Raw genomic sequence first — 20,344 nt, 5'->3', positions numbered from 1 at the left:
GTTTAACTTTTAAATTTACCTCCATTCATATTGTTCGTAGAATTAAACAAATTAACACGTAAATCCATAACAGAAAATAATTATTTTCTCGTCATGCAGTGGTAACTCTTTCATTAGATTTGCACAGCTGTAACACACTCTATGTTATTTCAAACATTATTTATTAGTTTCTTTTGCAACAAGGTTCTTTACTTTCTGTTATATAAAGTACATAAAGCGAAAATATTGTAAACATCAAAAACATTCGAACTCGAGATTTCGAAGAATCTCCATGCTCTCTCTGACCAAAAAAATACAGTTTTGGAATTATACATGTCTACTCTAGATGGATGAAAACTGTCATTTGCAGATTTCTATCAAATTTTGAATGAAATCCATTAAGAAGAAGTTTGTTTGTATATAAGTTTGGAATATAACTTGCAAAAAAAAGAAAGCAAAATGAGTTAAATTTGGTAAGCAAATTTGTTAGGAAATTTCGGCATTAAGATTCTAAATTCCAAATCATTTTGTCTTCTGTACTTTATTGGAAAAAATGTTGCAATGCATTTTGAACCTTCTTTTGTGCGTCATTGGTATGAATAAATCACTTCAAGTGACATTAAACATTTAACTATTTAATCGGTATCGCATCTGATATTTATGTAACCTAGCAACTGTAGCTAATATAAAAACTTTAGAATTAAGACATGATATAAAAATACGTGTCGTTATGTTTGTAAGATGTTTTGTTTCGGTATTGGTCTCAGGTCCTGTAATGACCGTTTATGTTTTTATAAGTTTTCCCCGTCATATCTGTAAATAGTTCATCATGTGTTCAATTCTATTTCCTCGTAATAAATTGTATTTAAATTAAGCCTTTCCTTTTGCCGGACCCAATCTTTGGAGAGTTTTTATTTGTCATCATTTCCACTGCAATACTCTAATATCAAACGGCTGAATTCCCAGCCGTTTTATAAAATACCATTGTAACAAAATTTAATATCCAAATTGTGATATGTTTGAAATTTGGAGCCGAATTTTTCGAGGGGTTGACTTTTTGTCCGTCTGTACAATTCAAAATCGCGATGACTTGAATACATTCAATTTGATACTAATACTATTGTGACTAAATTGTAGCTTTGTGTCAGACTTTGGTTTTAATGTCGGAAAAACGTGTCCAAAAGACGCGTTAAGTTTTCTGGTACTTGAGTATTAACCACTTCCTAGAAATTAATCCCCAAAGATAATCTAAATGGTTCATTCGTAATTATTGCCCGCCAGTAGCATGTAGTTAATGTTACACGAGCACATTTGTTACAGAATATAACCCATTTTTTAGAAAATAATATTCTTGGACTTCATGATTTTTGCCTACTGCAAATGAAACCAATCATTAACCATTGTCTATAATCACATTTGAAATTAGAAAATCTTCTATTCATTTCCAAAACATTGCGAAGTGCTGAAATAGAAACTGGAAACTGGTTTGGAACTGGGAACTGGGAAACCGTCGTGGTATAACCATATTTCAGTTCAATATACAGCTTGAAACATATATCAGTTATTGGAAAAATTTAAGGAGGATCTTCCTTCTTTTCATCACAAAAAACATTACTTTACAAAAAAGTATTCTTATTTGAATTAGTTCCATCGGAATGCAACCAACAATGAAAAAGTGAAAATGTCCCCAAATTTGCATATAGTTTTTTTTAAATGATTTACTTGTGCATTTTGTATCTAAAATGAATATATGTTTTTAAAAAACGTTACGATAAAGTTTTTATCCTCACGAAGTCTTTATCCAAGAACACAGACTTCAGTATTCTTGATACACTATATCAAAAATATCGTCAAAATACAAGATATTTAAATTTGAATTTATTTCGATACTCAATATAATATTTTTCTATGATTTATGAGCAAATAAAAATTAAGAGACTTATTTCGTATCTGTATTCATCTTGCAATTATCGCTGATATTATGATTACCCACGCACAAAAAAAAATCTTTTTTTTTTTTTTTTCATATCGAGGTAGTAAATTATTATTTTATAAATCAGTTAGGGGAAATCGAAGTGCTAAGTCATCATTTTATAAATCAGTTAGGTGAAATTGAGATGCTAAGTCATCATTTTATAAATCACTAGATGAAATCGAGGTGCTAAGACATCATTTTATAAATCATTTAGGTGAATTCGAGATGCATTTTATAAATCATTTAGATGAAAAATTAATTATTTGGAAAATTTGGAAGAGGAAAATTAGACTAAAATGCACATTGAATATTTGTAATAAGGTTTTTATTTAAGTTTTAAATGACTGAAATAAAATAAAAATTCTAAAGCCAGTAATAAAATGCAGCTTTATTACTTTACTAAAATAGTTCTAAAAACATAATAATAAAAATTAAAAACAAAACATTATAATTATTTATTACATTAATATTATGTATGTATGAAAAAACTATTTACAATAATTCATTTCATTTTCTTTGCATGTTTGGATTTTTCAATAGAAAATTCATGAAAAAAATTAATTTGCATCTAGCTCTGGAAAGGGAAACAGATTTAAAATGATGAAATTTTGCAAAATTTTTTGTCATTTACAACTTTGATGGTGTTCTGGGAACACAATTTTCTTATGTGTTCTCAGAATTATTTGTTACAAGATATCTAAAAACATATTTTGGAGTTCTGTTTTTTTATGTCACCTAAAACTTTTTTACTCCCACGAATTGGAGAAACATTCCCCGAAGTATTTCCACATCACTAGAGTTTTCTAAAGAACCAGTTTTGTATCTGTCTAGATAAAGTTAAAAGAAAACAACAAGTGGTCAAGAAAATACTGAGAAAAGGAATTATAACCTCGACATGAAAATTCTCATGACGTAAAATGAAATGGATAAATTAAATAAAACTGTGTGATATGATTGAAAATTCTGTTGGCCATAAAATTACGTGATGGTATTGTTAATAGATTTAGTAGAAAGAAAATGCTTGCTGCTTTTTTTTCATAGATTAAATATTTGCATATAAATAAGTAACTTTAATATAAGCAGTCTTCTATCAGAATTTGAATTCATTTTCAGTAACGTTTCTTTCATCAGTAAAAAGTAATTGCATGTCTGGCATCTGTCTTATCTGTCTCATTCCATCATATTCATTGATAACTTAATGCATCGGAGAAAGTGATTATGAAATACTTGTGAAGAAATTAATTTTCCCACAACTTGATCAGCAAGTTTTGAAATAACATCTAAGTTTTTTTTTAAGAATCTCATCAAGATAGGAAAAAAAGTTCAATTTCGTATCAGCTTAATTTTACTGAAATAATTACCATTTTTTTCCTAGAAAAAAAATTCTTCAATTTCTTGTTAATTCAATATATTCAGTGACAATCAAAATTCTAATTTTGTTTCTTCATTTCACCGACATATATTTCTATATGAATAATAAAAAAGAGCAGGTGCTTATTTAAATTTCATAATCAATAATTCTCAACAATTTTTACTTTCTCATATGTAACGAGAAAGAATTACAAAAGAATCGATCTTGAAGTATTAATTTTTGAACATTTTGTAAAAGTCCTTAAGCCCAAAAAACACATTTTTGGAATTATGTTGGTCAGTATGTTACTCCGCCTTCTATGAGCACAATAATTTAAATATTGGATCCGATACTAATTTAATCAATAAATATTAGATGAAACCGATATAAAGTGATATATGGATTCAACACCACTTTTGGGGATTTCTATTAAAATTAAGCATATTATTATCAAAATTACGCATACGTTCATTAAAACACATGTGAACACAATAGTTCAAAAACATAAATAGCTATATAAGTGAAATTTGGATCATACATTTGTCATTAGAATTCCAGATGTGTATAAAATTTTGGTACAAATCCGTCAAAATCTTGCTCGTTTATTAGTCTGTATATTAATATGCATTTAATCATGTTAACTGAAAAATATATCAAATTGGATAAATAAAATTTAATAATCTGACCTTTCGCCAAAACTACTGATCTATGTCAAATTTTTGGTTTGATTAGTTGAAAAGAATTCATCCAAAATGCATATTCAGTTTTCTTTATTATTTATAGTTTTTGGTGATCAATTGGTTCACTGGGGATAGATATTGGTTATATTTAACTCCAGTTAACTCGTTTAAATACAACTACATATCCATGACTCTGTCATAAAGTCAGACTTTAAAGGGTATTATTTTAGTTGACTTGTGCACATTCTGTTAGTTGTAAATGAACTTTCCCGAATGGAAACTGATCTTATAATATCATGATGCAATTGAATATATAAATGTGCGATTCATCTGATTCTTAAATTTCATGGTAACTACACTTTTTAATTTCCCTTGTAAACGACACAGATATTAAACAGATTCTTTCTTCCTTAGCTTTCTTTAAACAGTGGAAGAAAATCAAACAATGAATTATTTAATAAAACAATGAAAATAGCTTGAATTTCAGGGAAACGTTGACAGTGAAGAGACTTTCGGTTTCCTGACGTCATTTTATTTCATCTTGGAGAAGCAGACATTATGTACAAGCAGGAGCGACGAACAACACACAACACAGAAAGAAATGAAGGAAAAGCTCTTGAACATTTTATCCCTGGTCTTATATAACCTGAGATTTTGATAGGGAAACTATTTCTTCATAGTGCTTATACACAATGAGATTTCAATAGGGATTTTTGCTACACTCGCCAAAGAGGCAGGGGAAACACAGAGATATTTTAAAAAATAATTTGTCTCGCCAGTGGTATTTAGTCCCTTCACTCGGAGTGTGGGAAAATTAGGCTTTTAGCCTATTCAGCAATTTTACAAAGCTTCTCTTGAATTAATTAATTAGTGAAAGTGGAATTGTATCAGGAAATAAGAGAATATTTTTGAATGAAGTTACTACGGGCTAAATTAAGACAAAACCTTGGAAATTAATTAAATTAAAATTAGAGTTTAAAATATCATATATATATATTACTTAATTTAGTTTAATTTAATTAATTAAAATTATAATAAAAATGTTAGTAAGTCTCTGAGGTGCAAATTCCTAACATCCAAAGAATATGTATCTAAATTTGATTGTTGCAGGTTATAGTTTGACCTGTAGAGCACCAGCATACACAGACATATACACATATATTAATGTATATTAGTAATATAGATAGAAATAGATTTATCATGAAGCAAAACCCGCGCCAAAACGCATCACTTCACTTGAAAATCTGGAGAAGAGGTTTAAAGGTCAAGGGGGAGAATCTTTGACGATCCCATTGTGACATTATTCAAAAGTTTGTGTCCTGTTTCGTTACATTTTCCCACCCACCCTCATTTTATGTCCCTTGAATGAAAAATGGGAAGAGAACAGAAAAGTACATATTATGTATAAGAGAAAATCGATAGCAGAAAATTTTTTCCCACCCACCCTTATTTTATGTTCCCTGAATGAAGAATAGGAAGAGAACAGAAAAGAACATATCCTGTATAAGAGAAAATCGATAGCAGGAAATTTTTAATTCTTGAAAAATCTCTAGTTTGTGTTTAATTTTTAACGAAACTTTATATTTTATAGAATTCATATTCTCCAAAACCAAATTTTCTCATAAAGAATTTTTTCATTAATAAAGTAAAAGACTTAGAATAAATTAATAGTCTTATTAATTTAGGTCTAATTAATAAGACTATTAATAATAAATAGTCTTATTAATTTAACACTAATTCAACACAAGTTGAGAACAAGCGATTAGGCTCACAATTTCCCTTTTCATTCAATACACATTTTTTTTTCATTTGAATCAATAAAATTCTATCACTAATGGTTTTGGATTTTCCACCATTACCAATTCTCAAAGGATCCACACCGTACTCTCAAGCTTACATCTACCCAAGTTAGTTTTAACAAAAAACAATACAGTGATACACCTTTATTATTTCATATTTCATGGGAGGAGGTTCATCATTTTATTTTTATTCATTTTTCCCCTAAATTTATATAATGAATTCTTCAAATACAAATTCAAAGTAAATATCAGATTTTTAAAACCAAAACATAATTTATTTTAAATAGCATTGCATAAAATGTAGATGATTGTACAAAATGCAATTCCTTTACGTTGTGAAGAATTTTTAAAACTGATAAAGGAATAAAAATAAAAAATAAAAATAACTTTCAGAATTGTTCTTTAATCCATTTTAGTTAAAACAACACGAAAAAAATTGTTCTGGGCTATCTGCCATAAATTCCAAAAGCGATTTTGAATTTTGCTTTTATCAGTTTTGGAAAACAGTGGCAGAGGAGTTTACGTGAAAACCAGTTTTGTTTTCGCAGCCAATAACAAACGAGAATTGTTATCGATGAATGATGTCATCAATATGATAAATAAAGGCGAATTTGAGCAGCTGCTTTAAACGGCATTGCAGTGACAGTGTTTCCCTTCATTGTCTGAATCCATCGTACCTGAAAGTTTAAATTCATTTGAACTTATATCAAACATGCAGAAATTGACTTTATTTCTGGCATTTGTGGGCCTTATATCTGTGTTGTGAGTACATCTTTATTTTAGAAAATTTCTAAATAATATTTCTTGAATTATTGAATCAACAAACTTTCGTTATCTCATGCAAGAACAAATATTTTACTTGCCACTTAAATGAATTAGATTTGATTAAAAAGTAAAACGTAACCTCTCAGTATTATCATTTTAATTTTTGTACAAACCTGTAACATGTACTACTTTGAATGCTCATCAGTTTATTTATTAAATTTAAAAGGAAGGCGTTTGTCTTATGCTGTTGTATGTTTGATGTTCTTATTAAGCCTTCAATAATACAGAAATATGAAAAATTTCATAAAGTTTGAATGCGATTGAAATCCAAACTGAAGATTAGATTTCCTTTAGTTTTGATTCAAATATATTGATGATTGCAGTGAAAGCCCATTATTTAATTGCAGTTCATTAGTTTTTATTAATTAAAAAAATTGTATTTTCATATGTAAAAAATATATTTTATCTTTTATGTTTCCATTCTAATAACAGAAATTAAAATAACGTATTTATTTTATTTTGTTTCATTTATTTTTCTCATAAACATTAATTGCGATGCATAATAAATTTGATACCATTATCTAAAAATTATTAATTCTTATGATTATGGCTTATGAAAGATTACATCATCTTTCATGAGTTTTAATCAGTTTTTGATTTTGAGAAAAACTGAAAAACTATGAGACTTAAATTGTTTTTTTGTAATTACTGTCCTCATTTTAATGAAAAGTAAAATTGCAGACGATAAGAGAATTTTGTATACTGTAATTCTTCTCATAACAATATTTTTTAATTAAAATGTCTTATATAATTTTTTTAAAAAATCAAGTAAATATTATTTACTTAAGTTCTGGCATTTCATTGTGTTCTAATATTCAATATGATTTTAATTTCTAATATATAATGTTTGCCCTATATATTCCTCAACAGTTGATATTTTTAAAAATGTTATGGCTGCAACCTTTTCCATGTTATTTTTGAAATTTTGCTGACAAATACAAAATTGAAACTAAAATCTTTTTAAAATTTTTTGAAAAAATAATTAAATTCGGTAAATTTATTATTATCAGGGTTGTTATTACTAAAATGTAGTTAAAACGTTTTCATTACAAATAAAATATCTTTGAGGTGTGAAAAATATGATGTGTTAACACCAAAAAATGTTTTCATGTGTAATAAAGAAAACTAATAAAATTTTAAATACCAAAATCTGCTATTTATCAAGTCGTCATTACATGTGCATGTTGAACAAAAGAGTTTTCGTACTTTTTTATGGTTGGGTTTCTGAAGATTAATTTAAGAAATTTTTAAATAATCGTTTAAGGAATAAATATCTAAGAACAATTTTTCCTAAAATAAATTGGTCATTTCCTGAAATATATTAATTTTATTTTTTAGTGATATATCAGTTTAGCACAAGAAAATATATCTTGTTCTTAAAAGTAGTCACACTTTTATGACGCTGATAATCAATATATTCTAGAAATATTAGGAAAATTATAGATAGCTTTCACCATCTGTTGTAGTATCCTTCATACTAGTGTTTCATTTTATTTCCTCATTTTTTTTTAAAAATATAGCCGTGGTCTTATCAACAGACATTCTTTTATCTCGAATTTGGTATGAAATTAAATTTTAATGCATATTCTTATTAACGCGTTTAAATTTTTTCTCGCAGTAACTTACAATTTTGATTATAATGTTTATTAATATCATCCTAAGTTTATTCAAAATTATTAGAATGCTATAATTCTAAATAAAAATGTAAAGGATTTAGATTATAACTACAGTAACTTTGTTTTTCTTGATAGATTTTTTTTATTTGTCAGTTTTGTTTTCAATTTTAAAGTTATATAATTTCTATATAGTATCTGTCACGTAATTTTAAGACGTGGTACTTGCGAAAGATTTGAATTTAAAAAATTGACGAATATTTAAAAAAATTCAAGTTAAGAAAAAATACACGCAGGAATCAATTACTCACTCGTTCAAATCTAATGATCCCCAATTATTGTAAAAATTAAATTCAAAAAATTTTTCTGCGTTTGTTTTATATTTTACTATTTTATTTTTTATGATTTCATTTTAGTTACATTCCTCCTTTTATTTAGGTAGAAAAATACATTTATAGTTCTTTGTATAACGATTTTATGATTTAAATTATTGATTTTGTTGAAGTCATAAAATAAATATCACAATAGCTTTATTGTTTTTGTGTTCAGAATCCATGAATAACTATCGTCTTATTGTTTTGCGTTAACTTTATTATTTTATTTCATACAGAATAAATCTCATTTAAAAGAACTAGAATAACTGAGATTATAATTAGAACTTTGTGTTTCAAAAAAACAGTGATTAAAAAAAAAACATCGATTGAAAGTTATCCGTATCTGTTTAAGAACAGAATGACTCGGTTATCTAATTCGATATTTTCAAAACACGTCAGCTGATCTTTCACACAAATCATTCTCATTTACAGTTTTTCTTTAACTTTTTATGGACATGAAATTGATGATAAATTACGTTAGAAAAATAAGTTTTTGCCAACAATAGAGTTCCTTATAGTTCGCAAATTTTCTTATTCTGCTGTTTTATATTCTGCATAATCACATAAACACTTCTTCTAAGAGTTTTGAATTATATATATACGTATATATTTTTGTTGTTCCATGGCTCGAATCCCAGCCATGGTGTTATATCCAGAAACTGGAATTCTTTCATTGAATATGTTATCTATTGCTTGTCGGAGCTCTAAAAGATTTTAGTTCCTTCTTAAATATTCAAAACAGATTGTTCTCGAACATTCTATGTGTATAAAAACTGAGTCCTATCAGTTACGGAGAAATTCTGTCTTGTGTTGTCGTGAGTTGCTTGCTCCTAATAAATCTAATTATTTATTTAAACTCATGCCCGTAGTTCTTTACATTTTCATGACAATATTTTACATTTCTTTCTATTTCCTTTATATTATTTTTTTTGTATTAGACTAACAAAAAAAAATAAAAGATATTGTTGTAAAATATGTTTGAATTTAAAAAAGATATTTTTTTAAAATTAGAGAAACTGCTAATCAGCAAAAAAAATAAATGTTATTGACTAATTTTTTCTAAATTTTACAAATGTTTTAATAATTTCTTTATATGCTAACAAAACTCCGAAGGTATAATTGAAAAGTCGTTGAAACTATTCGTCGCTCTGTCTATCTGTCTGGTGAGCAAGATAATTTGAAACCGTTTTTAGCTAAGTATATGAAATTTGGCATCTCAGCTATACACCAAATTTGTTCATTCCTATCAAGTTTTGAACTAAACCCATTCAGAGAATGTCTGTTTCATCCACTGTCCGAATAGAAATGAACACAATGTCTAGAAAACGTGCATAGTTAATTTAAAAAAATTGGTGCATAGGTTTAGCATCTAAAATGTATATCAGTATCAAATACGGAACAAAATTTGTCAAAGAGTTGAACATCCGTCTGCATGCACGTAAACACGATAACACAAAAGCTTAGCAACTGTGGAACATTTGGTTCATAAATCTAGCATCTAAAATGTGAATTTTTATCACATTTTGAACCAAATATGCCAAAAGGACCGTCTGTCGATCTGTACTTTTCATACACAATAATTCAATTCATTTTAGGAAACCGCAAATGAAAAAACAAAAAGTATGATGACATTTTTTGTTTTTTCATTTGCGGTTTCCTAATGCCCTTACAGATCCAACAGCTAATCAAGAATTAAAATATTTATATTTAGATCATCCTTTAAACCAGGTAAAATTAAAATCAACTATAAGGTTTCGGAGATTAAGAACCACCAAGTCCAGGCGCTCCGCCAAAATAAGCATCACTTCATCGTCAATAATTCAAATGCCTTAAAAATGTCTATCAGCCAGTCTTTGAATACGATGACTTAAAATCGCTTTGAGCTAGAAGTGATTTCGATTCCTGGTCTGAATACCAAATTTGGTATATTTCTATCAAATTTTGAACAAAATCTGCTGAGAGGAAGTAAAAATGATGTTTAAAGATTGAAATTAGGTATGTGAGCTTGTGACCAGTTATTAATTCTATACACAATTTTGGTTTAAATCAGAAAAAAATCCTGTCCAAAATATATATTCATTTTTCTTGTATATGTGTATTAAAGATTAATCACCCAAAAAAACCGCCAATGATCGCAAGTTAGATCCGTAAAAATGTTAAATTCACATCAAACATTGATCTTTCATAACTACTATTGGTCGCCAATAACTTCTATCGTTCTTTACTATACTACGAAGCACACAGTTCTAATGTGTGAAAATAAAAATCTGAGCACTCATGACATTTCCGACCTAGGCCAACACCCCAATTTCATATAAGAGGAGGCCTCTACAATCTTGATTAGAACTGTTTATGAGATTGTGTTACTATCAAAATAGCCATGTGAACGCATGTGATATTGAATGTCCGTTGCTCCCTGTTCTATTAATAGCCAGAACCAGCAGTGTGGTCCTATAATTAAGCTGCTTAGGCTGAGGAGAGGGAGCGTAACTTATAGAAAGCGTTACTATTTTGAAAAAGCGTCCATGCTCAGCAGGGTATCTGCGCATCAATGTTACTATTCGAGAAATCATTGGGTTTTTCATGATTTAGAGATTGATAACAGAGGAATGAGCGTTTTTGAAATTCTTAAGATTAGGAGGAGCTCAAATGACTGTTTACCTTTTTTTGCTTGCCTGAATATTTTCGATTGAAAAAGCTATTTGCAAGATAGATACTGCGATATTTCTCTCTTCATGAAAGTGATTTTCCAGGAAAGTTTGAAGATTTTTCAACGGATTTCAGAAAAATCTTTGGGTTTCATGATTCACATTTATTTAATTGGATTTTTCTTGATTTGTTTTGATGATTGACATTTATTTGATCATGATTGGGTTTTACATTTATTTTTACCTGAATGTTTTCCCTTGAAAAAGCTATTTGCTAGATAGATCCGTGATCCCGTGATTACTCACTCTTGATGAAAGGGATGTACCGGGAATGTTTAAAAACGTTTCAATGGAATCTAAAAAAATTATTGCGTCATTTTGCAACAGAGGAGTGAGTATTTTTGAAATTCCTTAGATTATTAGCAGCTCAATATTTGGGAGGTTATACTTCCCCCAAAAAACGTAAACCTGTTCTTTAACCTGAAAAGATCATTGCCATTATCTACTGGAACATCTGTGATATTTTTTTTTTTTCGAGAGTCACAAAGCAATTATTCGACATTGTGCTTTGCTAAAATAAATTAAATATCGAAACCTAGTGAAGAAAATGATTTGTTTTCACCACAATAATACATTAACTTGTTCTTCAGCAACACTCTTTTGAGAATATCCCAATGAAGGGGATGAAAACCTTCGTATTCAACGGTTGATTTTCAATGGAACCCGAAGTCGGTTGATACATGTCATCAATCCCTTAAGTGGTTGATTTTTCTGATAGGCATTATAATTTTGTGATATCTACGTGGTTCACTTCATTAATGAAACATATCTCCTACGGGAGGGTTTGTTCTGTGGCTGGTGAGGGTCATTAGGATTTAACCTTAGTCCCAGCTTCTTTGTTTTCGATGATGTTCCTTTATTTTCCTGTATACTTAGATAGGAAGGGAATAAGTTAATTTGCAATTGTTCTTTTGTTATAAATGCACAATAACACGATTTAAGCTACCAAGTTTCTTCTAATTTGTCTGATTTCGCTCCTTTGGATTATTTCCGATTTTTAAACATAAGCATATTAACTAAAAAAATGAAATGTTCATCAAATGGAGAACTGGCTAATTAGAGATACAACTGTGTACTTTAATCAGCTGGGCAAAAATTTTATATACATAGACGGAAAAAAATAAAACCATTGGACCTTGTTGTGATAAATGTATAATCTCATATGAAATGGCTTATCCCCGCTTTTTTTCACAGATCTTTTTGAAAAACCTTTGTATTTGACTTTGAATCGACACATAATTATCAATAATATACTCTTGTGTACTTAGATATTGATTTGAAATGGATTCCTTAGTGCCACTTGCAGTTGCTTCAGTTGACTTTACCATTAGCCCCTAGACTAAGAAGACCAAGTTCTTCAATTTCTAAAACGCAGAAATTCCATTTTGATAAAAAATCTATTACAGTTAAGAAAATTTGATTGTGATATCTATTGTTTATATACTGGTTATTTAACGTAGGTGCACATTGCTAGGGGATATTCGGAAGTTTACATTCATGTTTAATAATATTCTTCTCAAAAGACACTGAAGCACGAAACAAACTTTACTAATTTGAATTATGTTTGCTGGAACATAAATACCGAATTATATAAGCTATTTTTAATACCTATGAACAAACTTCTCTAAAATTTCAGTGATACCATATTTACTTTGACTTACAGGCAACTTACTTGTTTTTTAGAATCGTGAATGTCGAATGTGTTTCTCCTCCAATGTGTGGAGATGTTTGCAAAGAACCATGTCCTCAACTGAACTGTAAGTGTGGAACCTACAAGGATTCTTGTGATTGCTGCGATATCTGCAAAAAGGTGACACTTTTCTCTTAAGTTCTTGAGTTTATTTAGTTAATGTGAAAACAATAATATTGTGTCGAAATGCTGTTTAGTAGTTTAATACAGAAAAAAATTCGCCTACTTCAAAAAATTCTAATATTACAGGAAAATTAGAGCTACGAGTTTCTAGAAAATGCGAACCCGAATTAAAAATCATATAGAACTTATTTATGAAGTACAACAGCGAAGTTGAATCGTTGAACACGCAAATAAGATTGATCTTCCCTCGATTTGCTATTAATTCTTAGAATGTGGAGAGCTTTGCTTTGCTATGATGAAATTTTCCTCTAATAAGGTGTAAGTTAACAGGAACCTAGCTGGGGTACTTGTCTTATTGCTACATTTCATTTTCTTTCGGAAGGCAGAAATACTTATGGGTCTGTAATCAATTGTCCAAAAAATCTTCAAAAGGTCTTCTGGACAATCTAACTAAAGTATTCTGAACGGCAACTAGAAATCAGAAACCCTCTAGCGTACGGCCTGTCAACTTATATAATGATTCATTAGCTATGAACAGAGCGGTATTGTCAGACAATTCAAAATAAAAATGCAAAATTTTGAGAAAGCACATAAGAAAAGAGTTTTGAACAAGTACAAAGACTTAACAATACAAATTTATTTCATGAGTATTCTTAGCCGATACTCCTACCCGCCTGAAGGTACATTGAAAAATCTGAATGTCCGGACCACTGCGACAGCAACATTGGCAGGAACTATGGTTGAGCCCAAAAGTTCATCACCGACCACAGTACAACCCTTCCCATCTGAAGGAAGTACCATCATCGATAGTAGGTAGCTTGCTCTTACCCTTACATTTCTGATCAATTTTGAAATACGATCTTGCATTTTCGAACTCTGAGCAAAAACGAATAATTATTGTAAATCAGTATTGTTAAAATTCTGTCCCTTTTCTTCAATATTCTTTTTTTTATTTCTTACTTTATTTAAACTATTACATATTTCTTTACCATTGTCGCGTATAGAAGACACTTATATCACAATTTAATCATCGTTACTCATTAAAATCAACTTTTACAACTGCTATATTTCCTACAGTTCAAAAACCGTTCCATGTTAACAAAATTGATTATATTGTACCTTAAAATGGAAGTTCACATTCGTGAGTTTCTATAAGAAATATCAAAATGCCTTAATAAATTATCAAATTAACAATATTATTTTCTATGTTTATAGTGCGCTGGTGAAAACTGTATCGTGATAGCAGGTGAACTCTGCGAGGAAGGATATACTTGTGGTGATCCTAACAGATCTCTGTTGGAAATCTACAACGACCAAAACGTAAAATGCATTCCAGAAAAGTCTTAGGTGGCCAAAACTGAATGATTCAACGAAGGATTTGTTTTATTATTATTTTCTAAAATAAAAATATATGAAAATCTCTGTGAGTGTTCTTTCTATCGAAAGTAATTAAATAAATTTTCGATAAAAGTTAAGAGATTAAGAAAATAAGAAATATTCATTTACATGTTGCAAGGTAATGGGTATTCATTCTATCCTAAAATTTTGTCTCTGTCTCTTGTTTAATATCACTGGTTAATCGAACTAAACTTAGAGGAAACATTTAACGATAGCTAAATTCATGAACAATATGGCGGTCAATCCCAATTCATGGCAAGTGAAGAGCTCATTCATAAAAATAGTAATATTAAAAAAATGCGTATACTTTTATACGCATTCTTTTGGTTATAAATTAAGATAAGAAGATCTTTATTAAAAAATAACCCCAAATTAGGAAAAATGATAAAATGCATCATTTTCTGAAATAACGAATAAACTTTTCTAAGAAGGGTTTCTATAACACTGAGACAATTCGCCAGGTAGACGCTAGATCGCAACACATATCGAGAACTACTAGATGTAGTTTGATAAGAACATGCTGAGAACATGTAAGAGAGATGCTTTATTAACTGACGTTTTATCCTATAAAGCCTCTAAAAAAATTAACTTTTCCTTATCACCCTCCACAACTGCAAAAGATCTGCATACTAATAATGAAATATTTGCCCTACTAATTTAATGAAATTTTATAATTGAAACCATACTTCTAGATGCAATATTTAGAGAAATAAACGCTTGCTCCATTTTTCTGGGAAATCCTATGTATATTTGCATATCAGTAATTGGAAGTCAGATCAGTAATATAAAGTAGTTTAGTATAATCAGTAATAGTAAGACAGCATTCTAAATGTTGCAAAGATTTATCCTATATTTGCAAAACATTTATTATTCTCATTTTCAAAGCTTTAATAACGTGAATTAGTGGCTCAAACATTACACTTAATATAATAGTAATAAATAGATAAATCAGAAAGCATAATACCGCTTCGTAGCTAACCTCTTATGTCCTTGATGACATTTTTCTAAAAAAAACTTTTAAATTGGTTAATGATATTTATAGACATGTCGCACCATTAATTTAAAAAAAGAAACAATAAGTAAACTTGAAAGAAGACGTTGTGCGGGTTGAGGTTCGAACTCGCAACGTTAGGGTTCATAGCCGAGCAACAAAGCCACTAGACAAAAGTGTACACTCTTCGCCGGAAGTTGTTAACTGGCTTATAATGTTACCTCCACAACGTCATTAAATAATTAAAAATAGTTTAATGTATAGCTTTATATATTATACTATCCGCTTTTGGCGACCAGCCGGTTCGCCAATATTAATGCTAAATAAATGTTCAATTAATATTTTATGTAACCTGATCTCATAATAGATATTTCAGCAAAATATTTTAAGCTTAAAATTTTGATAGTAATATAATTCACTTATACTATTAAGTAAGTCTTAAACCGTTACGTTCATTGCACTGCGCATCTCTCTCTAATTTTCAATCAGCGTTCGTAAAATTCAATTTTAAATAAAAAAGGAAATGATGAAACTGTAATTAATATAAAGATATTTTTTTTCTGAAACCAAACATACTTTTTTTTAAAATATATATATGATAACTGAGCGTATAGTCGTTCGGCATTGAAGTTTTAAATTAATTTTCATAATTTGTAATATTTCAAAGAATTATTCAACAAAAATTTACGGATTCATTCTTTATTTTTAATTCATTTTTTTTTGTTTTATTTTCAAAAAGAATTTTATTTTTTCAGTTTATAAATACACTTCAAAAAATTATGAAGTTTGAATTTTACACAGTCCTTTGGTCCTAAGGAATCACATTCTGCCAAATATTTATGACACACCAAATTTTAAATAAACAAATAAACGTTTCTATATTCTGCGATTAAATATGTAAGATTTATTAAGTTTTGAACATTACAATATTAACAGTTTTGTAATCTAGGCCAATTACTCTTGGGAAACTCTGGGAGTTGATTGGCTTTTCAGAGATGGTCAATGAAGTGATCTAAAATCACTTTTTTTTAATGTATAGAGATATTAAAATTTTCATAAATCAATCAGCTTTAGTGATTGCATTAGTTGATTGGAGTGCAATTTTTTTTTATTTTAAATATCAACGTCTTAAGAATATTTTGTTAAATATGATTCATCGGCAGAGGATATATGTAAAAAATTTTTAAGTCATAATTCATCAGCATTTATCGTCTCAATTTATATAAAATATAATTATTTATTTTATTTGGACCATTTATTAGCAGATGTATGTCTATTAATAAAGGTTTACAAATTAGCTGTTCTGTTGCGATTAAAGTAGATATCTTGCACATATTATATATAATTATATAATTAATCACATATTATATAAGTATATAATTAAATCTGTAATATACATATTATAAAAGATAAAAAAAAACGTTTCCTCGCATTTGCTTTCCAAAAAATATCATTTTTATATTTATTTCACTTCATGCAGACACGTGAAGAATATTACATTTCTATGTATTTAATTTGGAATAATAGTTAACTTATTTTATAATTTGAGATTTTATCAATATGATGGCAACACGTTGACAAAAATTAATTTTTTCCCTTTAACGTGAAACATGCAAGTGCAGCTTTAAATTTTATTTTTATTTTGTGACAAATAAATTGTTAAAAAATATAATTAAATTATTTTTTTTAAAAAAAATCATTAAAAATAGAAATTTAATTTGTTGGTTAAAAATTAGTATCATTAAAAAAGGGGTTTTTTTTATCTTCAATAAGATGTAAAAATCAATTTTGTGCTGTAATATTTTCAGAAATTATAACTGAAAAACTTCAAAAAATTTGCTTAATTTTTAATTAATTAAATTTCTAAAAATTCGGAAAAATCGCTCCGAGGTGCACATTTCCGACCTCCAATGTATACATATGCCAAATTTGGCATCTGTAGGTCGAACGGTCTGGCCTGTAGAGCGCCAACACTCACACACACATACATTGAGCTTTATTATAAGTATAGATTATGCTTTTGTCTATAATCAGGAAATATTTGTATTCATACTTAAAAGATCTCAGAACCGAATTCTGTACTTCAAATAATTATTATATTTTTTTAATTTTCTAAGAAATTCTTAATTTTTGTTATTTCTTCTATAATCAGACTATAACCTCAATGACGTAGAAATATTATATAATCGCTGAACAATCTATACTAATAATAAAGATGATTATGTGTGTGTGTGCGTGTTGCCACTCTACAGGCCAGACTCTTTTACTTAAAGCTTTCAAATATGGTGCATACATGCATTAGAACTCGTGAATTTTCACCTCGAAGCAATTTAGAATTTTAATTAACAATAAATTAAGTTGAATTTTGAAGTTTTTTCATGGCAACTACTACAAACATTATCGAAAAAAGAAAGAATTTCACTCAGTTTCAAAATTTAAAAACAAATTATTTTTTAATAATATTAATTTAATAATTATGTGACTTTTTTCCTGAATTTTGGCAATTTTTTAAAAGTATTTCTTTGCCTAGTTTCCAATAATATAATACATTGCTGGCCTGAAGTTCAAACCGTTTACATTATTTCACGATTTCACGACTATCATATCGCATAATTTTTTCCATTGTTGAAAGCTAAAGCAAAACTATTTTATTTGATATCTATGTAGTTTACGAGACGGATAAAAGAACTGATAGTACATAGAAATCCTGCTGCAGTAAAATTGAAATCATATTCATTATTTTAACAATCATTTAATCACATCATTTTTTCAAAGTTAAAAGTTAAGGTAGAAGAATTCTAATATTTGTGTAAATTTACATAAGGAATGAAAAAAGGAAAATTAAAAGACAGCAGAAGTTATAATTCAAATGAACCGGATATTTACGTTCTTAATAGTGCTATGACGTCATGGAATCGATCAATATTAGAAAGGTTCATGTACATAGTGAGCGGAGCATATGTGAGACAATTAAAATAACAAGGTTTTAATATCTGATAATTTACCAGAATCATGATCATGAAGTTATGTCCATACGATTTAAATAAAATTTAGTATAACCAATATTCCTGTCAAACCAACGGGTCGTCTAAGGCGAAAAGATCTCCTTCATCTTCAGGAAAATTAGTCAGTAACGTCATATGACTTTACACTAAGAAGATTTAAAGTCAGTGAATATTAAATGATACATTCTATAATATTTAAATGAAAGTCTTAGAAAAGATGTATTTACACTTTAAGCTGGCATATAAAATACTTTTTTGCAGTAATTATTTCACAAGGTACAAGGTTAAATAAAATTCAAGTCGAGCAAAAGTACTAAAGTTTGGCGTATATTTTGATCATTTAAAATTTTAAGAAATAATTAAATATTTAATGAAAATTTAAATTTTAAATATTTAAAGAAATAATTAAATAAAAATAAGCTCGAATCATCAATTTTAGAATTTCCGAATTAACTTCACATGGTAAGATGAACAATTTTAAAATAGCTACTGTACTTATTCAATAAAATTGCCCCATTGTTTAAAGTAAGATATATTGGATATTTATTTTACTATGAGGTTAAAAAGATCCGAGTGGGAAATTTTTCGAGTAGCGACGTTAAATTGCAGCCATGTGCTAGCGTGCAGTGAGCAGGGAAAAATCACATGCGGAAGTATACAAAGCAATTTTGTAAATGACAATAAGAATATTTGTGAAATGTCCAGGTGTCATAGTAGGTTACAGTTACAGTCTGATACTGCCATGCATTCTTGATGATTTCAGTTAAGGAAATGCGCGCACTTCCGTATCTGCCATAAATCAAAGCTTTTGTTATTCTAAAAGTATTGTTATGAATATGTAAAATGGTATGTTGGTTTCTCTCTATGCCTCATAGTAAATATGAGAATTTAACATATAGCTTAAACGGATGCTGAAAGGGTTAGGTAATCACCTCCCTCGAACATTGGCGACAAATTTTGTAGCTGTTTGGCGATTTCGGTGACAAAAGTGAAGGTTCTCGAATGTGCGAGAATTTCTGTCATATCTCTCTAGAACGAATTTGAAGTTTCTTTTCAAACATTTGGACCTTATTATAAAGAGAAAGTGAAAGAGCTCCAATCAAACGTCAATGGAATGAATGCTCAGTATGAAGTGTTGATTTTCAGCGAGTTTTCTGTTCTACTCTGCGCTATTATTGTTTAATTATGATTTGCCGTTTGTATGTTGTTGATTTTTGCAAGTACATTTGTGCATTCTTGTAGAATAAAGTATCACTATTTATGGAGCTTGTTGAATATTTCCCCATATATTCACTAAAAGGATAATCAAATTTATCCCTTGGTGAGACTCTTCGTATGATTGTATCCTCCAATATGAAGGCACGATCTACCTTTGACCAAATTGTATCCCAAATATGTTTGACAACGACGCGACAGAAAGATAGAGAGCAATATCTTCCTGAAACTAAATTCCCCTATTATTAGACCACAGATCTAGTAATATTTCCCCTGAAAATACACAATCCAGCCATCTGCCATATAGATTTACAATTCCCCTAAAATATTGTAGCAAACATTTAATTGATCCGCAGCCTTGGCGATAAATTTTGTAGCCATTTGGCGATTTCGGTATTTCTCTATCATGAAGATTCTTTAGCACCATGTACCTCATGAGTATAGCCTCCCCTCGAAACAAATTTATATGATACCAATCCAGTAACTTATGGTTTAAACTGTCTAAACAAAATATTGTACATGGTGCAAGAATTTAAATATTCTGTTTAAACTTTCAAAAGAAATATATTGCAGTTTTGTTAGTGTCTGTGGCATTAATATACGATTTTAATGCTTTAT

General features: G+C 28.8%; 1 protein-coding gene across 1 annotated transcript; it reads left to right on the top strand.

The window, feature by feature from the left end:
• Positions 1-6,386: 6,386 nt before the first annotated feature.
• On the top strand, positions 6,387-14,539 carry LOC129969665 (8.6 kDa transglutaminase substrate-like). The gene is made up of 3 exons (XM_056084320.1): positions 6,387-6,546; positions 12,988-13,114; positions 14,333-14,539. The coding sequence occupies exons 1-3, from the start codon at positions 6,497-6,499 to the stop codon at positions 14,462-14,464; spliced, it is 309 nt and encodes a 102-aa protein (XP_055940295.1). The 5' UTR covers positions 6,387-6,496; the 3' UTR covers positions 14,465-14,539.
• Positions 14,540-20,344: the final 5,805 nt, after the last annotated feature.

The sequence above is a fragment of the Argiope bruennichi genome, chromosome 5 (genome assembly GCF_947563725.1).
Source record: "Argiope bruennichi chromosome 5, qqArgBrue1.1, whole genome shotgun sequence".
Classification (NCBI taxonomy): domain Eukaryota; kingdom Metazoa; phylum Arthropoda; class Arachnida; order Araneae; family Araneidae; genus Argiope; species Argiope bruennichi.
Note: the sequence above shows the minus strand (reverse complement) of the source record. Positions and strands in the feature narration are given on the sequence as shown.